The sequence below is a fragment of the Eutrigla gurnardus genome, assembly GCF_963514095.1.
Source record: "Eutrigla gurnardus genome assembly, chromosome: 10".
Classification (NCBI taxonomy): Eukaryota; Metazoa; Chordata; class Actinopteri; order Perciformes; family Triglidae; genus Eutrigla; species Eutrigla gurnardus.
This window is the reverse complement of record NC_139924.1, coordinates 15,687,143-15,711,219: the sequence shown is the minus strand read 5'-3', so window position 1 is coordinate 15,711,219 and position 24,077 is coordinate 15,687,143. Positions and strand designations below refer to the sequence as shown.

Sequence of the window (24,077 nt, the reverse complement as noted above, 5' to 3'; positions counted from 1 at the left end):
CGCTCATTTTAGATTTCCATTCACACTCGGGGGTGCACAACCACGTGGGGTCCACATGCTCATTACTGATGCAGAGAAGAGTCCTGAACAAAGCTTAATACCAAGAAAAGAGAAAATACAGACTGTCCCACACGTCTAGTCGGTAATATGTGCATATTCTCATTGATGTGTGCGTCTGTACAGAGCGTTTTGGAGAGGTGGCGACTGCTGTGCTTTAAATTGCTTACATTTCTAAAACACCTGCCAGATGATGGAGGAAAACTGCTGGACAGAAACGGTCTCAAAGAGAGGCGGCCATCTGTTCCTACCTTCTGACACTGTGTGTGTGTGTGTGTGTGTGTGTGTGTGTGTGTGTGTGTGTGTGTGTGTGTGTGTGTGTGTGTGTGTGTGTGTGTGTGTGTGTGTGTGTGTGTGTGTGTGTGTGTGTGTGTGTGTGTGTGTGTGTGTGTGTGTGTGTGTGTGTGTGTGTGTGTGTCAGGTGAAGTGCTCGGAGCATAGGACTGAAGATGCTGTCCTCGCTGTTCACTGCGCTGCGGACCTTCACTGAGCTGTAAGAACTCCACTTTCTTTTGTTCATGTAATTGTCTTTCTACTCGTTATTGAGTCCAGTAATTGCTTTCACAGAACTGCCATTTGCTACAGGTATCTTCCCTGTTATTTTTCAGAAAATAAATGAGGGAACACAACTCTCCATAAGATTTGAGCCAAAGCTAACTCATTCTGTTACTGCTAGACGAGGTCACATCAGAGGTACAGTAGATTGCATTTTGCTGTTTAAGGTGTAATAGGCTTTAATTCCCCTGTCATTTATTTCCCAAAAAAGGGGAACTGGGACAAAAAAATCATGGCCATCACTCGGGCAAAGTGGTGCAAGCAAAAACATGCATGCTGCCGATTTTCTTAAATTCTTGTGTTGTAAATCTTCTCCAAACGGTACATTGAACATCAATGAGAAGCGAAATGCCAGTTATTATGTCATTTTTCTATTTTTTGTTGCCGTTTTCCACTCTATAGGGGTCATTAGGTCTACTCTACATTATCTGAACCTGCCATGATAGAAATGGGGAACCCCTGCATTGCATCACTAAAGCGTTTTCCCTCCCCATCCAATTGGGGGGAACACTTTGTTACGCCAATTAACAGCTGTCTCCAGTCTCGGGGGGGTGATTACTACACTTAATTGCGGTATTTTATCATCAGATCCCAAGAGAGAGTGAGAGAGATAGGAAAATTAAAAAAATACTTGTGCATGCATTGAGACTGCTGATGCAGAGAGTTGGTCGTAAAGAAGATGCCAGCCTGCTGAGAGAGGACAGGTCTCAAACACCTCATCATGCCTATAACAGGTGCCACAACCTTGCAGCCAGTCAGAAGAGAACACATGGGACAGATGGTGAAAAGAGGGGGAGCATAGTGTTTTTTTTAATGTAATATTAGAGGGAAGGCGGAGCAGCAGGACGGGATGTTTTGTTGTTGGGAACATGTCGGCACTAATGAGGCTATAAGTGAGGTTGAGATATTTGGCTGTCTGAAGGAAAAGGACCAAAATAAAGCACAGCATCACACAGACGTGGCGCTCAAACTTCAGGGGAACGCTCGGCTTGTAAGGACACAGGTGATAAATGTTGAAGGGCATCAGAAACACCTGCTTCAGATGCACTGAGATGGCTCTGACTGAATCACCCGGGACGGGTTGAAGTGGGGCAGAAGATAATTGTAGGTCAAAATGTACTTTGGGAAAAAGCAACTTGGATGTGTTTGTGAGCACAGGTGCTTGAATGTGGTTCATTTTTCATCAGTGGTTGGACTAAAGTTTTACAAACTGTTGGATCATTTTTTAGGATTATGAATGAATATTGATCCTCCAAAAACTACTGGTAGTGTTTAGATTAACATAGCATTAGACTACATTTTGTTAGATCTTTTCTTCTCCATTTGTTTTATAGCTTGGTTACAGACCTCTGAAATCGGCCCACATGTCCGATTTCTTCAGCTATTGGCGCAGAATAATGATGATAGCAACATGAATGACGGGGGGAAAATACTGCAGTATTCAGGGCTCTCAGGGCTGCCAGAAAGTGAGGAACCTACGCTCAATACGGTGCCTGAATGCATCCTGTGGAAACAGACAGGCTGAAGCTGCCTCATAATATGTTTTACAGGAAGAAAATAACATTTTATTTTGATATAAAATATGCTATACGAATTTGATTCTTATTTCTATTCTTTTGGTATATAATGTTAAAAAGATCCATATATGACTGTGGATGTGATCTAAAATGGTTAAAAAGGCATTTTTAAATGCTAACACTGGCGTGAAATCCTGAGTCAAGCAAGTCTTTGAGCATATTCATAGTAATCATAGATTCAAAAAACAGAAATCCGCAGACATAGGAGTATTCATGTCAGGCTCGCTGCACCAATGCAACACGGTGGTTTTGAGGGCGACACATTTGCGATCGGGGCCTTAAGTGTCAAATAGAAGAAACCACAAGATGGCTGAGGTTGAGGCTCAGTTCTGATTGTTGTGAGTTGCAGATCAGATGCACCGAATGTGATTTGTGTGTCCATAGAAAAGCTGTGATACAGTATCTTGAAGGTCAAACAATAAGAATTGGTATCCTTCCACAGGAGAGGGTGATGGGACTAAAGTTGAGATTGTATTGCATTTACTATCACCAGGGTTTCAAGTGCCCACATTTGCAGTCCTCTCTCACCTGCAACTAACTGCCTGTTTGGACACCTGGTTGAGTGAAGCAATACTCAGGGGGAGATTGAGAAAGCAAGAGGCTGAACATCAGCAACTGGTCTGATGGAGGACAATAATGGGCTAACACTCACTGAATGCCGAAGGAACTTGTGAAGAAAGAAATCACATTTTTCTTTCCCCATTTGTGTCATATTTTATTCAAATTTTTTGTATCTTTTTTTTTTTTAAGAATGAATGAAAATTTAGTTTGCTTAGAATAAGCTTTGCATTTCTTTCTCTGTGATTTTAATGGGTCTCTCTTTGGTTATCTGCTGGTGGTATGACAAGGCTTTTAATTAGGAAAAAGGGGAAGAACATACCGTGTGTGCTTGTATGCCAAAAACAGGCATACTGCATATATATATATATATATATATATATATATATATATATATATATATATATATATATACTGAGCCACACTTTACGTTGCACAGAGCAGAATGCCTCAGCAGATGCTGTGTGGTTGTAGGGATCAGATGGACACTGTTGTATCAGTACAAAAGGAAACAATGTTGTGGTTGTAGACAGTAGGACGCCTGATTAAATCTGGCTTGAGCCATCTGTCCGAGCATCTCTCCGTGCGCAGACTGGCTCCGAGACCATTCTGCACTCATTCTGTTAGTACAAGTTTAGAGCACTCTGAAAACTGCAGTGTCATCAAAGTTCCAAGGTTTTGTTTTTTGATTGGCTTTAAGTCTTGGTTAGTTAGTTCTAAGCTGTAATTTGTCAGAAAATAAAAGCAAGTGTTGCGTGGCTGATTTCAGCAGACTGAGAACATGCGAGCCATCGACCTTCTTTCCTAACAAACATTTTGACTTTGACATTCAAACTTTCCTTTACACCTGTCTGTGGAACGACGCCTCTCACAAAATAAATGAAGGCCAGGTTTGATGAGGAGTCCAGAATAATGGTCCTCCCACTTCTTCTGATTCATAACAGCTTAAAAAAGTGATCATAACAAAGTCACAAGACAAAAAGGAGATTAACATAACATTAGACTACATTTTGTTAGATCTTTTCTTCTCCATTTGGCGCAGAATAATGATGATAGCAACATGAATGAAGGGGGGGAAAAACTACAGTGTTCAGGGCTCTGAGTGCTGCCAGAAAGTGAGGAACCTACACTCAATACTGTGCCTGAATGCATCCTGTGGAAACAGACAGATGGCTGAAGCTGCCTCATAATTTGCTTTACAGGAAGAAAATAACATTTTATAGAGTGCCAGCTCAGTGCACCAGTCGACTGAGGCAAACGTCTCCCACAGTCACCTCTTTCATGACCTTTCAAAAAATGGTTGATTAGGAGCACTGGGTTGCCTCCAGCAAGGAGACAAAGGGAGCAGGGAGAGCGGAGGAGAGGTGGAGGAGGCCTTCCTTTCTAAACAGTCAGTGTATGCACTGAGTATTTTCTTTCCGTGTTTGCAGTGTTTCCACTGGGCTAAACACTAACTCTGCTCTCTCGCATTGAAGTTGTTTTTCAGCTAACAATGTGGATTGTCAGGAGTTTTCTCGCTGCTGTATGAGGAAAAATGAGCGTCTGAAATTGTTTCAGTAGACCATTGTTGGTCTTCAGGATGGGCGAGGCTGATATAGGCTTTATTTGTGTATATAAAATAAGTTTTCAAAGCATACAGTCTGGAAAAATACATAGCCATTATCAGTTCATCCAGTCATCCATTTTTCACTGCTTACCACAAGCCGGGTTGTGCTGGAACCAGACTTAGCAGGGTGTTCCTCTCCTCAGTAAATTTTTCCAGCTTATCCTGGGGCACCCCATGGTGTTCTCCAGCCAGACGAGATATATAATCCCTCCAGCATGATCTGGGTCTACCCCTGGGACTCTTAGCAGTTGTTGGTGCCGGAAAAAGCTCTAATGGTAGGTGTCCAGGATCCTGGACAGGCATCCTGATAGATACCCGAACCGCCTCAGCTAGCTACTCCAAGCCCATCACCCTTCCTCTAAGGCTGAGCCCAGCCTCTCTTTACAGGAAGCCAGCACGTTCACTTTCCAACCACAGAAGCTAACATGATGGACTTGGTATACGCAAACATCAAAGAGGCTCACGAAGCGGCTCCGATCATGAACCTGTTGTGCTCCATGTATACACATTAGTGCTGAAGGATCAACTGTAACCTTCCCCAACAGCTATCGGCCCCGTGGCACTGACCTCTGTCATGATGAAGTGCTTTGAACAATTAGCCGTGGGTCACATGAAAGTCAGCCTCCCACCCTTCCAGTTTGCATACTGTGCCAACCGGTCCATGGATGATGCCATCTTCTTTGCTGAACCTGAAACGATAAACCGATAGCCAAACTAAAATGGCAAAAACCCAACAAACCCGATGCTGATTGAAAAGGGGAACAAAGCAGGAGCTGAACCAAAGTGATGCGGTGCTGCTGTGTCAGCATCCCTCCCATCTCAGATTGCCCACTTGATTGATTTCAGGTACGCCTATAAGGGGAACAGGTAGAGGAAAAGAAAAGAGAGAGAACAACACGTACCACCAGGACACTGGTCATTAACTCAGTTCAGCCTCTAATCGCATCATCACAGCTGATATGTGCATGTGGAGATCATGCTTTAGTTGTCCACAAACATACAACAAATATATAATTTGCCAGCTGCAACGTTAAAGTAAACACTACTTTGTGCATAATAATAATCCAATTATCTAGACTATTCTGCATAATAAGTGTACTTTACTTTTTGGTACTTCAAGTACATATTTAAGTACTTTTACTGAAGGAATATTGTAGCAGAGATATAAATATGAATGGATGTGACATGTAAAAAAGTCACACACAGACGTATGCATCGGGATGTCACCCATTGGTTTGTGGGCTATAGTTTTGAAGCCGCAAGCTGTCGCCATCTTGGATTTGGCTGTCACCATACTGGATTTTTGCAACCAGTCAAGTTGCGAGAAGTAAAAAATAGTTTTTAATTATTAATTTTGAATCTGTTATGGGACAAAAGACTGCTGGCCAGCCACAGTCTAGGTAATTAATAGGACACACTCAACATTATTTTAAGACTTAAATAAATAAAAAAACACATTTGGTTGAATTAGTGCCATATTTCAATATGTCAAGCTCTAGAAAAAGTGTGTTAAACATCCCAACCTGATGGAGTATCTCTAGTCGAGGTAGTCACTGTAGCTATAAATTCTGGCCCTGTGTCATCAGCACATTATCATCCATAATCCAGTGTGTTCTACGGGCCTGTCAAGCTGTGGTCCACCTGAATAATTCAAGGTTTCACTCACACCCAACATAGGAGGTGGGGTAGTTTTGTGGAATTGTCTTGATGAAAGGATTAAACAAAGTATGAATATAATGCAATATAATGCAATATAATGACATTTACAAAAGATATATCTTTGAAAAGTACAGAAATGAGGAAGGATGATGTAAATCTCACAGATGTTGATGGCGCTTCTTAACAATTAATTGGAGTAGTTTTTTGTAGTCAGTTTAGTTTATTTGATTGGATTTTTGTATTTTTTAATGTTGAAGAATGGGGGTAAGACTTGACAAGCCTAGGCTTTTTCCTATCCCCTTTCTCACGAGGCTGATGCGTACTATGTTGAAATTGGCAAATATTGTATATGGAACTTGTGTGAATTGTTAATAGATACAAAGGTCATTGGGAGAACAATTTTGCATAAAATATTGTATTGTATGTATAGTTTGAAGCATTTGAAGCAATACAAAGAGAGTCTAATTAATTGATCAATTACATTTTAATCTTGCTGGATCACGACCCCCTTTACCCAACTTCTGAACGTACTAAACTCAGCAGGAAGAATGTTGTCATAATAATAAGCTCCCACATCTGTGGCGGGGATGAAGAATATTGTAACGCCGGCGACTGTTTGCTGAAACATGAAAGCACATCACCAGGCTGTGGTAGATGGGAACATAAACACAAATGGGCAAAAACAAGTGTTGCTGAGGTGGGGAGGGCGGATGAGGGCGGCGAGGAGGGGAACAAAGAGAGAATGAGTCGGCAGCAGTAGTAGTAGCGTTCGCTCTCTCCTGCTCCGAGGACATGCCTGAGATGAATATTCCTACTCAGAGTTTATCCATCTGCGTTATCCCCACCCTTCGCCAGGTGATTTCATGCCTCCTGAGCAGCCAGAAAGGCCCTCTTTACAGCACGCTCTGATGTCCGGCCTGTCGCAGGTTTTGATGAATGACACTGATAAGCCAGGCTTGTGGGACGGAGAGTAAGGCAGCTAAATATAGCCCGCCAAAGAGAGAGCATTGATCACGCTGTTTACCCTCCGCCCGGTGCCATTCATAGCTTTTCCATTTCTTCATGAATTTTTTAAAGCGTGGAAATCTTTACCATACCGCCTCTACCAGACGAGTCATAATTCACTCACAGCTAGTCGTTGTTCTGCACTACAAAAGGCAGCAGTCATTAAAGCTATCCCCATTCACTGTGGTCTTAAGTGACCACAGGTTTGATGGGTGGCAATGAATTATGGAACTAGTTTCCAGCAACATCTGATGGTGGAGTCCCGTGTCCTTTTTTCTCAGTCCACACTCTAAAGGTAATGGAGTGAGTTTTAGGATGGAGGTCCGTGATATAGATCTGCCGCAGGTCATTTCCTATCCCGAGAATGGCTGATCAAATTTCAGTGGCACACACTCACTCTGTGTATACACCTTAAACGTGTGCGTGTGTGTGTGTGTGTGTGTGTGTGTGTGTGTGTGTGTGTGTGTGTGTGTGTGTGTGTGTGTGTGTGTGTGTGTGTGTGTGTGTGTGTGTGTGTGTGTGTGTGTGTGTGGAAAAGTAAGAGTGAACATAGTTTAATCTTTATTGTCATTGTCCTTTGAGGCTGGACCATGAAAGCCTCAGGCATTACCTTGCATCTGATAATTATCAGATCCAGATTGAGTTCTTGCGCTCACCTTATCCCCGACCCAACTTCACCCACAAATCCCCTTTGTCCTGTGCCATCTAGCGCTGTATTTAATTCCCTTCCAATTACCTCAATTACAAAAAGCTGAACGGTTTTGTTCCCAGCATGGTGTGTGAAACTGTTACAATGAATGCGGCTCATGGGTGACATTTTTTGCCTGAGTAACAAGTGATTCGGGTTGTGGATTTTTTTTCCATCAGACACTTTTTTTCTTTCTTTTTTCTGGGACTTCCAAGCAGCCAACATAACATTGCATGCTGGTGCTGCTTTTATTGAGTGCCTTCCAGTATGGAGAAATTGAACTGCAATTTAATATCAGTGCCAAGGACATCGGCATCAATCAAAGGCACATTTTATTTTTGTGCTTGTATTTGGAGGATATTAAACAGCATGGCACATTGGGAGGAATGGAGGGACATGAAAAAATATACCCAGCCATAAAAACACCTTGTATTGTATTAGTACTGATCTGTTCCATGTCTTTATATTAGACAGTGAAGACAAAGACCAGACTTTGTGAGTATGTGCTCGATACAAAAGCTCACAAAGTGAATTCAGTACTGAAAAACACAATATATATTTGTATCATCTTGAAGGTATTTTTTTAGATCATAGGACAGTTGTTTCCTGTACTGTTAGCTGAGATCCAGTCCACAGTGATTATCTCCTGTAATTAGAAAACACAGTCTTCTTTTCCCTCGCTTATAAAACACTTCCACAGACGGTGTAGTTGACCTTTGTCTCTCAATGATCCTCAGTGCTTTTATGGTGCGTAGTGTCCCATAATTATGGCATGGCCTTGACCTTCACTGAGTCCATTGCCAGTAAGAAGCAGTAATCCAATTGTAGAGTCCAAGCTCCCATTAGTCCATTTGTTCTTCATGTTAATTGTGAATGTTAATTATGTTCTGTCTTGACATTGGCAGTTTCCACATTTGTTCGTATTCATACGGCTGCTGAGACACGTGTCTCAAATCGGAGTCGTGATGATAAACAAAGAAAATTAACAACTTTTAACAATAAGTTTCTGAGTCAGTTCCATGTCAGTTTTTTAAGGCTGTACTAAGGCCGAGTTATGTGTTGAAGTAGACAGTTTGAGGTATTTAGGTGGACAAAATACCAAACAGCTTGTTTTTATAAAAGCAGTATTTATTGCATGACTTTTGCAATGTGTCATATTTGACATGCCTATTTTTTTATTATATGAATCTGTTTTCAGGAAGCAGCATAGATAATGTTTGAATCTGGAATCTGAATCTTTTACACAAAGAGAGCAGGGGATAGTAGGAGGTTATTATAACATAAATGCACAATTTAAAAGATAATAAAATAGGGAAGTATTTTATTAGTTCTAATGAAGAAATAACTTGCCAACATCCAATCACATGACTAGCAGCTTTTATTTAAGGCCAAATAGGATGCATGTGTTTATTCATATGCCTAATGCTGGTGTGTATTAGCATGTATTAATAGTACGTGTGTGCTCATCTTTTTTTTACCCAGATGATTAAACGTTCTAAAGAAGAAGGGCCATATCATTGGGACGCGGGGAAGATTAGGGTGGACGGACGCTAATCGGCTGCCATGGGAGGCCAACGTGATGGTTGGAGAGAATAAAAGAGAGATGAATTTCACATTCAGACTTGGGGACGGAAGGAAGAGAGGGGAAGATCACTGGGAATGTGAAAGAGGGACAGATATCCAGATAGAGAAGAAGAACCACAAGTAGAGATCATCTTTTCCAGCTTCTGTACATCACATCAGAGCTCAGAGATCCAATAAGGCTACGTCAAGGTCACCTGAAGGAGGTTATCTTTATTTATATATATATATATATATATGCAGGTACTGACATTCTTATCAGCATTAAATACCCAGCAGGCTTGTCACTGGCTTGGCTTGAACAAGGCCACCGGATGCGTCTGGTACAAATCTGCAGGCGTCCTCCCAGCAGCAGACCGCCACCGCAATCTGTCACCGCCACCGACTCCTACTGTAATACAGTGCTGCCCCGTGCCACCATCACCACCGTCTTCCTCCGTCTCTCGCTAGCCTTCATCAATCCCTCCTACAACCTTCACTGTACCGGCGTCCATCCATCCTGATCATCCAATCTCCTGAACACTATGTGCTACACGCCGCTCCATCCGTCATCTGCTGCACCTTTTTCAGCAGCGAGCTTAAGATTGACTTTAGAACTGCGAAAATTCTTACATAGTTAACAACATAAAAGCAGCTATAGTAGCAGTGTGTGTGTGTGGGGGGGTAGAAATGAGAATTTTTTAGAGAAAATTGAATGAAAACAAAGGAGATATGTTAATGTGACATATTTGAAATGATGAGTTAGTCTGTCAACTGCCTCTCCGCTCAACAACCCCCTCTGTTTTATTGCATCATAATACAATATTAAAATGCCACAGCAGATGGAAAATTATATTTTGTCTGGATAGGGATTTGTATTAGGGTGCGTTTGTATTCAATATGTCAGTTCTCTGCTCTACACATATTTGTGGTTATAATGTCAGGTATTGTTGAAGCAAAAATGGACTGAAAGGAGAACTCACTGTCAAAGTCACAGTCTGTTGACAGGTCTCAGGAAATAGGAAAAAGCAGCTTTTTACTACAGTCTTTATCAAGATTTATGCTTGTGACATTTTTTTTATATCACTTCCAACTAAATAATTTTTCTTAATGTTTTGGAAATGAAGTTCGGAAATATTTTTTTTTTTCATTTTCAGATTCATTTTCAATGTATATGAATATATTTGGATGGACAATAGAGAAACAAATACAACTTTCTCTCCCTCATCTAATCTTGTAGAATATCAATTCAAAAGGAGCTGAAAGCAACTGATTGGAATTAAAAATATTGCGTATCTGTCCAAGCATACATAAAAAGTGATCGTTTGGAATGAAATCACCCGTTCTATCCAGTACATCAGTTATAAAAAAATGATTCCCTCTCTCTGAAGTGTTTCCAATAAAAAAGGCTTCCCATCTTTTAACAGTTCTGAGTTCATCCACATTACATTTTATTTTAAAAATCTTCTGGAATCTCTGGGGGAGAATTCTGGAAACTCAACCAAGCTTTCAATGCATCTAAAATTGGGAGAGATCCACTGATATTCCTTTTAAATAGTCTTTCAGTGGTGAGATTTTAATTGGAAAAAATGTAGTACACGGAAGATAAGTTTTGATTTGCTCGCCAGAGGATGTTGTAATCAATTTTATAAATCTAGGATGCTTTCAGGGATAAATTAATTGCTGCAATATTTATTAGATTGTAATGTACCTTTCCCTTCAAAAGACAGTCGATGAAGACCTTCCTGGCTTTTCATGAACAGTGTTGTGCGTGATGTGCTATTTCTCTTTAACACACTGTGATTTGTAGGTTTTTAGCTTCTATCTTTATCTTTTTTTAATCTGTTTTTGCTGCTGAATTAGTTTGACATCTTTGTTAAATCGATGGCAGGTTTGAAGACGCCGTCTCTGTAGCCCGAATGTTAAAGAGTGTATTAAAAAATGCAGCACATGATAAACATTTCATTATGAAACTGATTGTGATGGTGGCTTTGATCAACAATGGTAGTAATAATCAGTGATGTCAATGAGATGCAAAACCGATAACTCTGTCATCATTAACCTTTTTGCATGCGATTATAATGATCAGGTCCCGTTATCATTATGACGAGAGCACAGGTGGAGAGGAAGATGGATGGAAAGGTTAAACAAAAATAAATCTGTAATAACTGGTGAGCGGGGGCTGTGATTACTCTGATTAACAGGGCCATTACGTCTTATTGCTTCCTAGAACTGACTGTCAGCTAGAACACAGCTGCTTATACAGTATGTGTGTGATTTTTTTTATTTTTTTTTATTTTGCCACCACCTTTTGATTCAAGCAAGAGGCTCAGCATCCATACGCCTCATGATGTGGTAGCTAAGCTTTCACACTAGTCCCATATCACCCCGAGCCATAATCACCCGCTCAAACCACAGAGGGGATTTGATCTTAAACACAACTGACTTATTTCTCCTCTTAAGGGCAGCAGGATACTAGATGGAAGTAAACTTATTTTCAAACACTTGCTTGTTTGCGCAACCGACAGTTAACGGAGCAAAGTTCTCATACATTTGGAGTTTTCAGATAATTTTTACTCAACACGGCTGCTTGCTGTGGTCGTTGTTTTCACATCGTCTCTCAGTCCATAAAACTTCAGATGCAGTAGACAGATTTCCTCACGTCTGTTTTGGTTTTTACACAATATGCAAATTAACTATAACTTTTATAAAATAATATTTATTCACTTTTTTATAACTGCTTTAAAACTTTTTTTTTCCTGATAGAAATGTGCGTTGATCCCTCGTCTTCCCCACCTCTCCACGCTGCTGCCCGAGGCCAGTAGTGGCTTAACATCCAGCCGGGTGATGCTTTACTTAATGCCAGCCAGAAGACAGGATTGTCTTTATTGTCCCATGATGCAACACTCGTTGGTTTTACTCTCATGCACACAACATTTGGAACTGTGGTTCAAACTCTTGAATATCTGAATTTGACCTTAGTTGCTCTTGATTCACAGTTTCTTGGCCGAGAATCGGATCATAATATCAAAGTTTGACCTCTATTTAATTTGTCGTATATTTTCAAGTTTGTTCTTTAAAACTGCCTGTCTTTACTTGTCTACACGACGCTTAAGAATAAGACTTGTTATTATTTATTATTACTTATTTACCGACTGAACCTTCACTTGTCCCCCTCCCCAGCTGCAAGGTTGAACCCTTTGCACTCCTTATGTGCTATAATTATCTTTTCGTGTCACAACCGCTCAGGTTCATCGTCACATTTTCTCCTCTCCCCTCGCCTTCCTCCTCTCACGTGCCACGGTTTTGTTGTGTAGTTTGCAACTAACATAAAAATAGCCTCACTGAGACAGCGTTTTTGACAGCGAGAGAGAGTCTGCACTCCGGCTGATTTTCTCTTCATTTGTTTTCTTTTCCTCCCACCTCCGTCAGATGTCTCCCCTCCGCTGATGAGAGCAGTGTGCGCTTTCATCTCCACTTTACTTGTCCTTCCATCTTTTATTTTAAGAATGTGTGCAATGGATTAGCTCCCCCCCCTCCAAAAAAAATCCTTTGGATTAAGACGTGTGGAGGGCAGCAGAGAGGATAAATGAAAAAGAAGAAGAAGAAAGTGGAAGAGGAGGACATGATGAGGAGGAGAGGAAAGTAAGAGAAAGGGGTGTGAAGAGCTAAAGGGGGAAAACTGAAGGAGTCGTAAGGAGTGTAAGAGCATCATACTTTGTGTGTGTGTGTGTGTGTGTGTGTGTGTGTGTGTGTGTGTGTGTGTGTGTGTGTGTGTGTGTGTGTGTGTGTGTGTGTGTGTGTGTGTGTGTGTGTGTGTGTGTGTGCGCGTGTGTGTGTTGGACTAAACATCGGTGAAGTTTGACTCTTGTCGGTGTCTTCTATCCAACCGTTTGAGGTGTCTTATTGGTAATCTGTTACTGGTTGTTTATCATCCGTCTGCTGACACAACGCTGTTGCTATGCAACTGTTTACGAGTATTTCAAACAAGTTTGAAGCCCTCCGATATTTGCCGGAATGCGTGCTGACTGAATGCTAAATGCATGAAAGCCAGACAGAGCTCTCAGGGGAGTCTAACTCTCTGTTGGAAAGAGAGCTCATGTGGAAGGAACTCCTCTCGTGAGCCTTCTATAGGTCCGTTGATCTGACACCTGCAAGTGTCGGCATCACACAGTGACCCCGTTTACATTCAGATCTGTATCCGGAAACATTGGAAGATGGTGCTGAAAGCCTGCCGTCAAAGAGAATGGAGCGACACAGTGAATCAAACAAATGGGGATAGCGGAGCGCACGTTCGTGCAAGTCTCTCCTGGAAGGCGTTCGTGATGTTGCACTTGGCTGCACTCGCACAAAGTGACTGAAGTTGTTGTGTAGAGAATGACAAGAGAGCTCCATAGGATAATTCAAGAGAGTGGCTGTGGTCTCGTCTGATTCTCCTCCATCAGAAAGGGCCCTTTCAGATTTCAGAACACAGTTTGTGTTGGGATGCATGTCCCAGGCTCAGGCACATATACAGCGCTATTGAGGCATGCATAGGTTTATTTTGAAAACACATGCAGTAAATGTAATACAGAGAGTCAGAATTCATCAAGTGAGCTCGGCTTTTGCTCCCACATTAAAGTCAATCAAATTAGCCCAGTACAGGTACTGTATGTGCTGTCCAGTAAATTGTACTGGAAGTGCTGGTATTGGCTTAACCTGGGAATGAATAGTTAGCACTTTTGAACAAAATCATTTACAAGCAAAGTTGACAACAATATGAGGTCACCATATCCATGTTAAATAAAATAAAAATATTGTTCTTCCTTGTAGAAAAAAAAACGGAGCCGACAGAGGGCATATTCCGAGAAAAAAAGCAAAATTTGCTAGTTTATAAAGTAATATATTTACGATTGCTAACAACTGCATGCTAGCTAGCTTCCCAGGAATTTACGCATTTATTTCTCTATACATCACATGTGACAACGCCTTGTTAAGGTCCTGAGGGTGTTGGCTGTTGATGGTTATTTTATTTATATGGGTGAAATTGTCAATTTATGGATGTTTATCTATCGGGGGGTTGGGCTAAAATGCTAGTGGTAGCTTTCAGTTGTTGTCATAGCAATGACAAACAATAAACTCGCATATTTGCAACTTTTTTTCTCTGAATATTGCCCCCCTCTCTCATCCTGTTCTAATATGCCATCATACACATCTCTCTTATTGGTTAATGCAAATAAAAATATGATTCTGTGCAACAGCATAAAACCCAGCACATGAAAAATGTTGGCTTTGTGGTGCTGCTGGTACACTTGATGCTCCTAACTCTTGATCCAACTATCTATATTTAGATGGTGCAGGTGATAGAGGGGATTGTGTTGATATTCTATTTGGGTCACCCTTTAAGGTTACTCATGCACAACACCAAACAGCAAAAAAATCTGAGAGATGATGTGGGAGTTTCTGTGCTGCCAAAACCAAAAATACTTTTCAGCTCCGTACTTCGTACTTAATATTCCTTCTCTTCTCATAGCCATGATTCTAATGAGGTTAACGGTTATTTAATCAGCATTTCAACCAGTAGAATAACAGATTGATTTAAGTCCGCAATCTAATTATTTATGAAACAATGGCACGGTGTTGTCTTTTTTTTTTAATGGAAAGAGAGAGCAGGTCCGCTGTACCCGGAATGAATGTGGTCCATTTAATTTAACCATCAACTGTCACATCATTTTCCATACAAACCAAGACATTTTTACATGTTTCTGCCGATAAGTGAGCATATAGTACAGAGTACACAGATACAAGCCTTTTATACACATGCAGTTTTTGGCAGAGAGCATCACGTCAATGTTCTTGCTTTTAAGGTGGTTTTAGTATTTACACTCTTACAGCGAGGATGATGGCACTCCATTCAGTTGGTCTGAAAAGGGTTCTCACATCGTAGCTTCTGAGAAATTGAAAGTGGGGGTGATTCAGGGTGTTACACAGTGCATTTGTTGTTTACCCTCAAGCTTATGCAATAAGTCTGGCTGTAGTGAGTCCCCCTGTTTTTCCCCCTGCTCATAGTTTTGATTTAACATAGTTTGTTTTGGCGTGATTACCTGTAGCTCTACGGGTATCACACTTTTATGTTTTTAAAATATTAAAATGGGTATTTGCTCTGTCATTGGCTCCATGTTAAAGAACACATTTTGCATTAACGGCTAATGAAAAGTGCTGGCTAATGCAGGACTATATCACAGTCCATGATAAGAACTTGGGGGGCTGGCTGTGTTCACGCAATAAGGACTTTGGGAATTTGTTTAATAATTCAAAATGCTCAGATGTATATAAGCGGGAAAGTTTGTTCGTCTAAATGTTTCATATTTGAGGCCTAGCAAGTTTTGCAAGGATGTGTGATCCCTGCAGGTTGTGTAACTAGAGTTCACCCTGAAATCGCAGAAATTGGGGGTTTTGATATTGATGGGAGTTGAATGAAAGCAAATGGCATCCAGAGGGAGAGAAATAACATGGTTGGTGATAGCAGCACGTAAAAAAAAAAAAACTTCTTTGAAGTAGAGGACACGCTGTAAATAGGCATTCCCTTTGGCAGAAATTATCCTTTTAGCAGAGTGAAGATGTACACATTGGCCTCTGTATGAATCCACAAATGCATTATTTTTCTCTCACTCACCCGTTCACTCTCTCTCTCACACACACACACACACACACATACACATACACAGATGTCATCCTCTGCTTTTTCTTAACTCTTTTCCTGAGTATCCACCATTTTCTTTACTCTGTGCCCACCACCTCTGCACCCCGGCATTCTCAGTGGGACGATAGAGAACCTTAGGTCATGACTCCTCTTACCCTCCTCCTTAGAGAAGCCATTCCTCTCATGGCTCCCTTATTGCTGCTCAGGTGATGGAGATGATTTCTGTGTCAAGTGGCAATTGTGCGTGTGTGTGTGCGTGTGTGTGTGTGCGTGTGTGTGTGTGTGTGTGGGCACACCTTATATTTTGGCTCAGGTGGCTGCCAGTTAAATGATATATGCTGTTTCTTTTAAGATGGTCGTCATGGAAGTTATTCATTCTCACTGATAATTAAATCTCCATTAAGATTCTGGTCACTATAGACAATTTTCCACTTCCCAAATCAGATAATTGACAACTAGTTTGCTCATTATTTTTCTGGCTTGATTATAACAAATCAGAAAATATAAAATACAGCTTAAGAATGACAATATTCTTTGAAAAAAACAAAAAAAACAAGCATTTCCCATTAGCCCTTTGGAGTGCTTTAGTGTCTTTCAGCACATTGATATTTTTCACAGGAGTTGAGTGTATGCAAAAAAAAGAGATACAAGAAAGTGAATGTTGGACTTGTACTAGCCAAGTCACCTGACACACCAGGACATATTAATATCATATGATGAATAAATGTCACAGTGTTTATAGCTTGTTGTTATGCCCCAAGGTGGCCAAAAAAACATTAGCATGATAGCTCATTTTATCTCATCACAGATATATTGTATTTGCCTCTATGCCAGCTGATAAGTGACATGCCGTAATATAGAAACACTGATCCCTTTATCCATTAGAACATTTTCTTGAAAAACAAGAATAAGGTATTATTTGGTCATCATCAGTGTTACCAACCTCGGTATGGGCTTCAAGAATCCAGCTCTCTGTAAACGGCACGATTCATGTTCCGGTGTTCATGACATGTCTGTCACACACACATACCTCAGGACAAGCTGACTCAACATCCAAACCTGTAATTACACCAAAGAAGCTGCACTGATTAATTTCACATTCCCATGGAGACCGGTCAGTAAACGTGTCAACGACAGTAGTAGCACGTCTGCTAAATAAGCACTTGGACTGTGTTCAGGTACGTCAGGGCCTGTTGAGGGTCAACTATGAAATCTGCTGCACTGACCTTGTGTTGTAAGAAGATGCGGAGCACCGGGAAAGTGCAGCTGGAAGTTGCTGGTCTATTTTTTTCTACTCTCTCTCTCTCTCTCTCTCTCTCTCTCTCTATATATATATATATATATATATATATATATATATATATATATATATATATATATATAGCTTTGTATCCGTAGCAAAACAACAACGGCGTGCGTGTGCGCGTGCATTTGTTTGTATACGCGCATAGGCGTGCGCGCGCACTCTCCATATCCATGCGCTCGCCAGCGTCGTGCGGCTAATTGCGTTGTTGGTCCACGCGCCTGCACGCGGCGGAGAGACGCGCAGGACGGTCAGTGGTGCGCCGCCGCTTGAGATGCTCAGTTCACCAACAGGTCTTCCTCCGGTCACCGCGAAGCAGTCTGGGATTCCGGATCTGAGAGTGTCCCGGGGACATTTACGCGTCGAGGCGCACCGCTGCAACTCTCGTCGTCCCGCTGCCCACACAGAGGAAATAATCCCACCGGCGGAGGACGGTTACGCTGTTTTTTGACAGGATGGCAGGCGCAGAGTGCCTTCTGAAATCGCCGCGGTAAGAGACCGGTATAATCCCGGGATTAAAAATGTTTTCTAAAATATGTCGATGATCATAGGCGCGTGTTTCCTAAACGAAATGATGTCTTTCTGTATTTAGTGGTGAACATCTATTTTATAGTGTTTGTCGCTTTCACTTTAATATTTCTCCTGCAATATGGATTTGGTGTGATATATGTAACCCTTTAGAAATACGATATGAGAGATATCTTTATTAAAGCACTGAAGTGAGACATTAGATAAATGATCTGTCGTCTGTGCAAAGTGTGTCACTATGTGTTTAGTGGCGGAGAAAAAGCGCACTGGAATCCACGCAGAGTGATGCGGTAAAGCCGCTTTCACAGTCGACTGTCAGCGGTTGTGCGGCGGACAAGATGTTTCAGTTTTCCCGGGCTGACTGATTGAGATGTGTGGCAGATGTGTATTCTTTCCCGTCCGAGCTAAATGTTTGTGCACTCGGGACCCAAACATGCACAACACATTGATTATTTTTGCGCAGTTTACGTTTCCAAAGTCTGTTTGTGCATCACTCACTTGACTCCCAAACGGGCTTTTAACACTATATCACAACAGCGGGACCGGCAGTTGAAAGCCAGACGCTTCGGGGGTTGATTGCGTCTGCAGGGTACCTGGAAGCCCCGGGAGCGCGAGAGCGCAGCGAGCTGTCAATCATCCCCGTGTCGTGATGGAAAGGTCGCTAAACGCAGAGATTAGAAAGGAGGTCGTGCCTGACGAATCTGATCCCGCTTGGTCTCTCATTTGCATGAGCATGCAAAACAAACCATGAGATGCTGATATATTTTTTATTTATGTATTTATTTTTTTTACAGTTTTCACTTCCAATTTTCTGCATGCATCCAACATATTTACTGCAGACTCATTGGCCGTGTGTGTGTGTGTGTGTGTGTGTGTGTGTGTGTGTGTGTGTGTGTGTGTGTGTGTGTGTGTGTGTGTGTGTGTGTGTGTGTGTGTGTGTGGTGTGTGTGTGTGTGTGTGTGTGTGTATACAGCAGCCTATTTAAAGAACATCATATCGACTTATCTCCAGTACATCATATTTTTTTTCTCCCTCGGTGTCCATTCATTCACAGTAAACTCACTTTTCCCTTGACGCTATTATTTCCATGAGGCATGTTCATTAACTGCAAATAGATACAGTTGTGTGATCCTTCAGGGGCTTTCAAAATAAAATGCTTTTTAATTCGCTTTGAAATATGTGGATTACATGGGGAGGAGGGGGGCAGCTGCTCCTATTTAAATATGCATACCCAGCTTCTTTATTTTCCAAATTGATCCTCATTAATGCCATTCCAGATAAGCCTCGATTCGGCTTATCTTGGTGAAAGCATGCATGGAGGATAATGATGCCTTCCTGTGTTTTTTTGAGTTTGCCGTGTTGTGTTTAGACTCGCCGTAGTCTGACAGACGTCCCCGTCACTACAGATTTTTGAATAGTTTTGTTTTATGCACCAATTGAGGGACACATGTTGTGTGTTTGCCTGTTTGTCCTTCCATAATCCTCTGTCACCTTGCTGTCAAAGTCAAATTTCATCATTTGGCAAGGTGGCCATGGATTTCTGACGCTTGATGTTTAATTTGCATACAGTTAAGCCTGATAGCCTTCTGCACAAAGCTTGAATTCATATGGAGTCTGTGCCATGATGTGTTAATGCAGAGAGAGAGAGGAGACATCATGGAAATCCCTTTATTTTTTCAAGATCTTGACATCTAAAGAGCAACACTTAAAACTAATGCTCTCTTCAACACTCTTCAGTAACTGACGGAAGCTGTCAGTGTGGTTGCGTCATGACTTGTACATTCACTTAAATGGAGAATTAGAGGCTCCTCTAATGCTGTTAAGTCTGGGGAATAATCTAAGCGAATATTGACCTTATTCTCCTGTCCGACTGCGAGTGATTAAGCACTACAAATGTGATTCACGAGTGTTTTGGGATTGTTGTTTTTTTAGGGGGAGGGTTGAGCATTTGACAGGAACTCTGACAAAGTCGACTCTGTGCTCTTCCCCCCTTGCAGTAACTTCCAGTCTGCCATGTTTGAAGGCTCAGAGGCTGTGGAGGTTGAAGGAGGCAGCACAGAGAGCAACGTGGCTTCGTCCATCAGCGCCTGCAAGAAGGTAAAAAGGGATGGAAGTGTACATTTATCCACCTGTGTGTCCGTCCGTCTATCGACTGTGTGACCACTCTTTTTTTCTCTCTCTCTTTTCATGCACTTGTCCATCATATCTGCCTCCCTGTCAGTTAATAAGTGCAGGAGATTTTAATTTCCTCCTCGAGGGTGCTCGTGACACCCAGGGGGTTGTGCAATAAGAGGAACAGCCAGGCCCTCAGGGCAACCCGGTAGATTTATCATCCCCCAGTGCCACAGAGACAGGAGGGGAAATGGCACAGATCAGTGGGCTGAGGTGGAGGCTAGATTGAATTTCCTTTCAAATTGTGTGTCGGTCTATTTGTGTGCGTCCCTTGCTGTGCGTGTGTGTGTAGGTTTGCTCGCTTGTGCGTGCCCCTAATTAGCCTCCTGCTCATAATCTTAACTGACTTCCACTTGAGTGTCCTGTAGAGGAACAAGGTGATGTCTTTCTTATAAATGGGCCTCGGGCTCCGCTGACACGCGCCCGCAGCCTCCGATACAACCGCTCTGCTACGTCACCTTTTACCTGGCCGAGGGCCTGCACAGATGGCCTGGTCCTGGGGGTGCAGGCAGGCGTGAGGGGGCATGAATTTGTCACTAAAAATACACAGTGAGGGCACACAAGGAATATCTATCACATGTCAATGCAATCGCATAAGAATGATTTTATTTATAGCGCGTCGTTTTGAGCTTATCTGCTGTACGTTGGCGGTGCCAACAGTCCTTCATCTTCCTTTACAAATTAATACATCTGGTCCAACCTGAGCACTGTGATCAACCCAGGGCATCTTTAATTTCACCCGTGTAAATAACTTTGTATTGTAATTGTGTTGTTAAAACAACAAAAGTAATAAATAATGACTAATTAGTCCTCGTCAGTGGGGCAAAGGTAATTGGCAGTTGACAAATCATTGACAGAGGCAGCTCGATGACTGGTGGGACCCGTCCTGAAGGCTTCATTAAAATGTCCCTCCAGGGAGTGTGTGTGTGTGTGTGTGTGTGTGTGTGTGTGTGTGTGTGTGTGTGTGTGTGTGTGTGTGTGTGTGTGTGTGTGTGTGTGTGTGTGTGTGTGTGTGTGTGTGTGTGTGTGTGTGTGTGTGTGTGTCTGGTTAGCTGACAGATTGCTGATCAATTTGCCACGGACACTTGTCCTGAAGTAAAGGTCCCGGAGAAAGGTCAGCTGATCCCAACGACCAGAGGGGGAAACGCAGTTGCAAGTGAATGTGTGATTTTCCACGCCGGTGCTGGACCTGATCCAGGTTTTGTCTGTGTGCTGCAGGTTCTGTGCAGTAACAGTGTGCTGGACTCGTCGGAGTACTGGCTGAGGAATGAGAAAGCTCTGTGCAGGCTGGGGCTGCTGGATGAGGACACGGAGGGCAGCTGCAACATGGTGAGTAGCATACCGTGGGTGATGAAACATCGGCACCCGTTTGGCAACAAAGATGGGCCGAGTCAGCACACGTGAAGCAGTCGAGTCACCTCAGAACTCGAGCAGGAGGCATATTCGTGGCCTCAAACGACAGCGAGGTTTGAACTCGAAGACGGAAATGATGTGACAGCTGAAAAGTGCAGTCTTTCTCTAATCTGATGGCTCTGAGTGGCTTCTGGGCAAGAAGACTGTGGGAATGTTTTTGCAGCAGCTTGATGTGCTCAAAAATTGGATGGCTAATACATTGACTACTTATATTATGAAGTAAAAACGTAAGATATAAGCTTTATCTTTACATTTTATTATCTTTTTGAATCATGCTTTTTATTATAACAACCTTAACAATAACAAATAAATTAATATGTACATATTAGCCATAAATAAAGTCACACACCTGATTCCCAGCACCTACTTATATCCCTGTTGTCCCACATCAATTTACACATTTTGTCATATTTAAAAAAAGATCTAACAGCGATGCCTTTTATAACCGTACTTCATATGCATCAGCAACATTAGTGAGACATTACTGGGAGAGGTGGAGGTGGATGCTATGCATAAATATACCTTTTCCATCTCTTATAAATTCATTAAGTGCCTTGCTCATGGCTTTGAGGGAAGGGAAATACCTATTAAATTCATTCAGAAAAGAAAAATCCATGAATAGTCTTCCTTCTGACGTTATCAGCACGCGATGATGCTGAACTTATAATTGTTACTGTAGCTGAGAGACGTGTCGGCATCGTTTCCAGTTTAGTGAACGAACGGCTTTGATTGTATTTGCATTCTTGAAAATGAGTAGGAAAAGTACATTTACATAATATCATTTCTCACAATCACTTTGGCGCTTGCGGTACACCAGAGGATCATCATGGAGTAGATTTTATTAACTTTACGCAAATTGAATTTGGCTGAAAGATTGTTAAAAGTTCAATTTAGTCTCAGCTTGTAATTCATTGACCATAGAGGTTTTTTGGGGGATTTCCGTAGTTTGACCCTCTACTTTTGATTATGAGAAGTACCCTCCTCTTTTTTTACACTACACAACTGTACACGTGTGATTTTATATTTGTGATTTATCAAAGATACAGATTTTGAAATAGCATGAAAAAAATGTAATTATTTGAGCTGAAATGGAGGAACTGACTCTTTCCCATCCTGTTAATCATAAGAAATATTCAACATTTTAAGATGATTTTGCTTTAAAAACATGATAAATTCTAGAAGGGTAATATATGAATCTATATTTCTCCAAAAACCTTCTTTTCTTGTCGCAGAGTTTGACATTTAGTGAGGATATTCTGGACAGGGAAGGTGTTTGGATTACAAAGGACGTTCTCGGTCGATCAGGCAAGAATAGGCCACTTAAAAAATACATTTAGAGGAAAAAGCCCAAAAAGAGCTTTTAGTCCCCACATGCTTAATCCTCTCTGTCGTCCAGCTCTGACGCCTCACCTTTGATCATTCAATCATTGTAAATGGCAAGTTGAGCATGAATTCAGGATTTACATCAATGTAATCATCAATGTGTATCAATACAATTTTACAACAGCATCAACACTCTAAATGAAATATCTTAACCCTGCATCAGGGCCAGGATTTTATTTTTAATAGAAGATAAGATTGTTTCCTTTGTAGGTCGGCCACATTAACGACTGTGGTTGAAATGCATAATCTGTTCTCACTAATAACATCATCTCAAATGAAGTTTCATGAAATGAAGGACGTGATCAGTGTTGGACTAAAGAGAGGTTTGAATTTCAGTCCCTCAGGGGTGAAATCAGACTTCTCCCCTTTTAGCTGTGAAATATCCCCGATCCTCTTTGATATCTCTTGTTTTTTTGTTTTTTTCCTGAAATGATACTCGACTCAGCAGCACCATCTTTGACCCTCACCTCACTGACCAGAGCCTCAGTGATCCAAGTTTAATTGCAAGAGCAGTGGGGTCAGTCTCTCAGATCTGGATCTGGATCAAGTCTGGTCCTCGCTGCTGCAACACGTAGTGATAATATGTTCCTCTGCAGACTAAAAGATGATTTTTTTTTAAACTTCTTTCCATTAAATCTGGATGTAGTACTGCACAGTTTGGTACACACCTTCATGGACCCCCTCGAGATGAATTTTATTAACTCTCACTCTAGCAAAATGTGTCCCACTTTGGTTTGTGACCAAATCTCTGCACAACGAACAATCATCAGTCTCAGCCGTATGGCCATGTGCAGTTTCTCCCAGCCGCCAGCGGTGTGAGTCTTGTTTTAGTGCTCAAAGCAGAGTTCAATGTCTTAATGGGAGGTCAATATCAGGAATTATTAATAACCAAAGGGAACGACAATAGCAGGGTTTTCAAACCCTGTCTAAAGGATGCCATTCACACTTCCTGTTTGTCCTCACCACAGAACCATTACTTGAACTGCAGCGTCTTATGCACAATGAATGCCAGTAAAGTGTTATGACATTTTCTGTCCATAATCCACCCTTAAACGTGTTTGATAATCATTACCAAGGAAACAGGAATAGCAGTGATTTAGCAAAGAGCACCGTTCTCTCACACACTCATGTCGCACTTGGTAAGTGTGAGCATTGAATGTTCCTGAAAACCCCCAGACACCAGCTGTATGATGTCGACACGCTCAGGTCTCAAACAACTGAGATGCTATTTCAGAATTATTTTACATCCGATACGCCTCCCAGTACAACCTGGTATGAGTTTATTGGATTCTTGAAAGGTAAATGGTCTAACATAGGTCCAACACGCTCTG

General features: G+C 41.7%; 1 protein-coding gene across 4 annotated transcripts in view; it reads left to right on the top strand.

Annotated features, from left to right (window-relative positions):
• Positions 1 to 340: 340 nt before the first annotated feature.
• sphkap (SPHK1 interactor, AKAP domain containing) overlaps positions 341 to 24,077 on the top strand; it is a 42,648-nt gene continuing 18,911 nt past the window's right edge. For 2 of the 4 annotated variants that reach the window (XM_084019224.1, XM_084019227.1), the window contains exons 1-3: positions 12,833 to 12,910; positions 19,776 to 19,875; positions 21,169 to 21,279. In XM_084019224.1, coding sequence (XP_083875350.1) covers positions 12,855 to 12,910; positions 19,776 to 19,875; positions 21,169 to 21,279 — 267 coding nt within the window. In that variant the 5' untranslated portion in view covers positions 12,833 to 12,854. Of the gene's footprint in view, positions 551 to 12,832; positions 12,911 to 17,491; positions 17,741 to 19,775; positions 19,876 to 21,168; positions 21,280 to 24,077 lie in introns of those variants that run through there. The other 2 variants (XM_084019225.1, XM_084019226.1) reach the window with 2 other exon arrangements.